The 5,582-nt window shown below is 42.6% G+C and overlaps 1 protein-coding gene across 1 annotated transcript in view; it reads right to left on the bottom strand.

Annotated features, from left to right (window-relative positions):
• Positions 1 to 292: 292 nt before the first annotated feature.
• Positions 293 to 5,582, bottom strand: part of LOC143025704 (cuticle protein 7-like) — a 24,555-nt gene continuing 19,265 nt past the window's right edge. Inside the window, exons 2-3 of the mRNA XM_076185705.1 lie at positions 2,900 to 2,974; positions 293 to 535 (exon numbers count right to left, since the gene is read on the bottom strand). Coding sequence (XP_076041820.1) covers positions 293 to 535; positions 2,900 to 2,974 — 318 coding nt within the window. The remainder of the gene's footprint in view (positions 536 to 2,899; positions 2,975 to 5,582) is intronic.

Genomic DNA, 5,582 nt, shown 5'->3' with positions numbered 1-5,582 from the left:
TGCTCGTGTTTAACAAGGTTTTATTGCTTTATTCTCATTAAAATTAAAACATTGTTGAACGTAAATAAATGTGTTTATGAGATTGCCAATACCATTGATATTAAAAGGAGTGTCTTGATGATGAATTAAAATCGTCTGGCGGCAACCAGAATAAAAATGAGGTATCGGGAGGGGCGCTGCCTTCATTAGGTTAGGTTAAGTTAGGTTAGGTTAAGGGGAAGGTGTCACGGATGGGAATAAAATCGCCTGGCGGCAGAATGATACGAAGAAATAGTGTCCTGCGGTACGAGGGTTAGTGTCCGTAGTTGGGTTTGCTAGCTGGGGCAGGTGGCGGGTATTGGGCCTCGCCCTGGTATTGGACGTTCGCTAAAAATCCGGTGTCGTGATTGGCTGTATACGAGACCACCTGGACTCGGCCATCTGGGAGCTGGACTCGGTACTCGCCCTGGACGTTCTTCCCGTCCGAGTTCTCGTTGTGGCCGAAGTCGTTGCCGTATTCATCCCGAACGTTGTATAGGAACTGGTGGGGCATGGGCTGAAAAGGAAGGTGGAACGTTTGGAAGGGCTGACGTTTAAGGAAGTTTTAAAATAAAAAAACGTTTTAAGCAATGTTTGACGTGTATAGGAAAAGGTAAAATTTCAGGGAAGTTTTAATGTTGAAAGGAAGGTTTGACGTTTAAAGGAATTTTAATGTTAAAAACATTTTAAAGAAGGTTTGACGTGTATAGGAAAAAGTGAAATTTCAGAGAAGTTTTAACGTTTGAAGAAAAGTTTGACGTTTAGGGAAGTTTTAACGTTTAAAGAAATGTGCAGTACGGCTGGGTGTAAACACCGAACGGGCCCGGGCCGATTCTCTGGAACCGTTGCGAGTTCGTTTAAGTGGAAACGACTTTGGTTACAAATTTTCGTTTTCCCAATTTTCAAATGTCAAATTACTTTTGCGTCGTGTATTGAGAATTTGAATGGCGATCTGAAATGATTTAAACCTTTACGAATGTTAAACGCATTGTTAAAGTGTTCGTATGGAAGTCTAGAATGCCGCAAGCTAAGCCTTCTTCTGTTGGTTCAAATCACAGTATTTGACAAGAATCGGCCCAGACTCGCTCGGTCTATACGCAGCCTAACGTTTAAAGGAAGGCTTAACGTTTATAGGAAAAGGTAACGTTTAAGAACATAAGAACGTAAGCATGGAGGAAACTGCAAGAGACCATAAGGCCTACACTAGGCACTTCCACGTCCCTTACCTCCTGTCATCCCTATCCATAAAGTCATTTTATCTTCTCTTAAAACAAGATTAGAAGGTGTATTGTTTCAAGAAGGCTTTAACCCATTAAACTCCGATGACAAGATGTCTTGTCATTTGGTCAAATAAAACAAAAAATCATAAAACACCAAAATGTTTGATCAAACACCAGAAAAATATGACGTCAGTCCTCGCTTCGCTCGCGTGCGATGCGAGGACTGACGTCATATTTTTCTGGTGTTTGATCAAACATTTTGGTATTTTATGATTTTTTTGTTTTATTTGACCAAATGGCAAGAATCTTGTCGTCGGAGTTTAATGGGTTAAAGACCTAGTAATCATGTCGTGAACGCTGAAGCCATTGATTGTTTTAAGAGAAGCTAACTCTATGGATAGGGATGACAGATGGTAAGGGACATAGAACTGCATAGTGTAGGGCTTATGATCTCTTGCAGTCTCCTTCATTCTTATGTTCTTATGTTCATTGAAGGAAATACTGAATACTTAAGGGCGACTCAGCGGCTTGCCGCAACTGAAAGGGCTTGCCTTTCCTGGGGTTTCTCACTTCCTACTTCATGGGAATGGGATGGTGATTGTTTTTAAGTTGGTCTACAAAGTTAGTTCGGGATTCTTGTGCGTGTCTCACTCATGGGGTCTCGTCTGGTGTGAAGAAACTATCAATTATAATTTTTTGAACTTTTAAAGACTTAATCTACCCAAAATTAATGTTTGATAAATATTAAATCTTTTGTTCTCTATTAAAGTAATAATGGCGCCATACACAAAAAAAAAGTGTGTGTGCAAGGTTACAGTATTAACCATAGATCGGGTTATGTATGAGTTCATTACTCTCATCTCAGAGGGTAATAACTTTCGATCACAAGTCTAACACATGATTTAATCCCATAAAAAGATACTCTAGAAAAGAATCGCTCAGAAGAGATAGGAACCACATCCACGGTACTATCTGATCCGGAGGCCGCCGGACAAGTCTGGTCTGATCCGACCAGATTGGATCGTGTCTGCACTGATTTTGGTTTGTCCGACCGACATACACGATCTAATCTGGTCGGATCGGACCATATCTGTCCGGCAGTCTCAAGACCAGATCGTAGCGTGGGTGGGGTCCCTTAAAGAACTTCCTTACCGAGTGGCCCTCTCCCTTGCATTCCAACCACCACCTTGACAGCGAGAGGGCCAACGAGGTTAAATGCACCTATCGTGGTCGTCGGAGAGGATGATCTCCCTCCCTTCTGTCTTCGAAGTTCATCAACACCCACATCTTCACCACAAGGAGGCCCTATTCAAGCTGAATAAAATTATCTGGCATTATCCAAAATATTTTTTCTAGAGTTGATACGACGGTTATGCGGGTAAGTGGCAGACACTCCAGGGGAAATGAGGGCGTTCCTCCTTCAGGAGAAGAGTTCCCTTTGATGCACAATGTCTTCGTCAAGGCAAGAATCCTGGAAGACCTCCTTCCCCCCCCCCCCCGATTCGTTTGGGTAATACCCTTCCCCTTACCTGAATGAAATTGTCAGTCACAGTGATGTATGTAGGCTCGGTCACTATAGTAAAAAAGGGCGGGGGGGGGGTATCAGGCACCTCTTCTCCACTTCCTCCTCTTCACCCCCACCCCCTCCCCCTTCCTCGTACCTGGTATGTTTGTGGACCATATGGGCTCTGACTTGAGAAGGCGACAACCACCATCGACGCGAATACCAAAACAATCTGCGGGAAAGGAAAACAAAAGAATTACGATGAGGCATTACAGTGCATGCATTTATTATTTAGTATGTGTTTTTTTCGTGCCTGTTCGTGTGTGTGATTCACCATGGTCTTGGATCACGTGTTGGACTCGTGATCGACACCTATTGCCCTCCCGGAAGAGAGCTCAGAGCTCATATACAGTATGACCGATCTATGGGTAATACTGTGACCTTACACGCACACACACACACAACTTCCCACCCACGAAAGTTGGAGTAACGAGTCACAGCGCAACGAAACTAAAACTATTTCAGCCCTGGGCGGGATTTGAACCCAGACCGCCGTAGTGGCGGCAGCGAACGCTACCACTGCGCCATCGTATGTGTGTGTGTGTGTGTGTGTGTGTGTGTGTGTGTGTGTGTGTGTGTGTGTGTGTGTGTGTGTGTGTGTGTGTGTGTGTGTGTGTGTGTGTGTGTGTGTGTGTGTGTGTGTGTGTGTGTGTGTGTGTGTGTGTGTGTGTGTGTGCACATATGATGAGAAGAAATATGAATACATGAAACCTTTAAGATTTCCATTGTCTTGTTTTTGTATGTATTCATCACTGAATTAAGCGAATGTTGAACTTAAATAAGAGAACATATCTATCTATATAGACTCTATCTGTAAAACTATAAACTGATGATGGTTCGATTTACTGTCGCGAACTCCCCTACCAGGAGACTAGGACGGTGTCCCTTACGGAGAACTTTGTGTCATGGAATTTATTGAACCATACTCTTGGTCCAACTCGCTGGAGGCAGGGTTCGAACTATCGTCACCTTGACCTCCGCCACAAGTAGCGACGTTCTAACCTGCTCGAGCAGCGAACATCAGATCTCTAGAATATGAAAAGAAATTATTCATGGCCAAATTCAAAAGACTTTTATTGTAAACCGTCCCTATGCAATCAATATTATTGACACAGTATATTGACTTGATGCTATTGGCCCTTTTAAAAGATCCATCAATATTTTTTCACAGTATCAATACTCATGGCTAATACAGTCTATTAGGCAATATTAACGATTGTGTAGGTAAACCTTATGGTCTTTTGGTCTGACGTTAAGTATTTGTAATCTCATCTATATATTTTTTCGAGACATCACAAGTAGCTCATTTTACTGAAACGCAAGTGTACAATAATTAGGGCGAATACTAAAATTATTTACTGAAGCGAAATTAGAAAAAGTTATTAAAAGAAATAATCTTAGAATATTAAATTTAGTGCATTTGAGCCCTGGTTCTTAAGCCTTGTTTACACGGGGCAAGTTGAGAAGAAAGGCAAGTGTGCAAGTTACTTGCAAGTACATGTTCACACATGCCACTTGTCTCTGATTTGGCCTGTGCGAACATGTACAGTACTTGCTTGCTTTCCTCTCTAGGTCAAGTAACTTGCACACTTAACTTGCCTCTCAACTTGCCCCATGGAAATAAGGCTTTAGCCCTCGCCGTCTTCTGGGTGCTTTTAAGCTGAATAAAATCGTCTGAAGATAAAATAGAATAAGATCCATGGGAGCCCATCAGGTTTGAAAATATCGGTTGTTTTAAGAGAAGGTTGGAAAACTTTATGGATTGCGATAGAAGGTGCTAATGGACATGGAACTGCCTAGTGTAGGCCTTATGGTCTCTTGTAATCTCCTTCATTCTTATGTTCTTAAATCGTCACGAAGAAGCTGAAACAATCTTTTTTTTTCATTTACTTTCGTTTTATTTTTTTTTATTCGTCCGTAACCAACATTATTATTATTCTATTTATCTATTTTCTTGTAGGGATGTACCGGGAGTCGTTTTAAGAACATAAGACATAAGAATGGAAGAAAGTACAAGAGGCCATAAGGCTTACACTAGGCAGTTCCATGTCTCTTACCATCTGTCATCCTTATCCTTACAGTTATCACATCTTTCAGGGCAGTGGGCGGGAAACAGGGATGACCCTTCGTCCACAAGGAACTAAGATAAGGGGAGGAAAGGGTGGTGGGTGGGAGTGGAATGAGTGGGAGTGAAATTGGTGGGAGTGGGTAATTGCCTTTAAACTTGGCTACCACCCTCAAAAAAAAAAAAAAAAAAAAAAAAAAATTGGTATATAGATAGATCTTCCCCTAAAAACAACCCATAGTTTCAGCGCTTACTACATGTTTACTAAGTCTATTCCATTTGTTAACCACTCTGCTAGGAAACCAATTCCTGCCTATTTCCGTCTTTAACCTAAATTTGTCCAAAACAACAGACAGAGGGGAGAACCGAGTCCCCGGGAATTCTGTCATCATCCCTTTCGATTGTGCCACTTTCCTCGCCGCACATCAATCTATGTGAGTGATGAAGTGCGCGTGTGTGCGTGCGGCTTCTCTGTTACCTCTCGGAGACCCATGACGAAAGCGAGAGTGATGCAGACTGTCTCTGGATCAGAATGCAACACTTATATACACGCCATAACTCACGGAAAAGTGTGCCGCACAGATGTAGGGTGGATGGGGGGAAAGGAGGAGGGTGACGGCGTGTTCAGGGGGTGCGGGGTGCGACGGTGCATATGTTTGGAGTTGGAGGCTGGTGATGAGTGGTGGAAATGCCATGCGACTGTGAAGAATATCTC

The sequence above is a fragment of the Oratosquilla oratoria genome, chromosome 5 (genome assembly GCF_046742065.1).
Source record: "Oratosquilla oratoria isolate Oo_2021 chromosome 5, ASM4674206v1, whole genome shotgun sequence".
NCBI lineage: Eukaryota > Metazoa > Arthropoda > Malacostraca > Stomatopoda > Squillidae > Oratosquilla > Oratosquilla oratoria.
The sequence above is the reverse complement of the archived record's forward strand: the minus strand, read 5'-3'. Positions and strand labels throughout refer to the sequence as shown.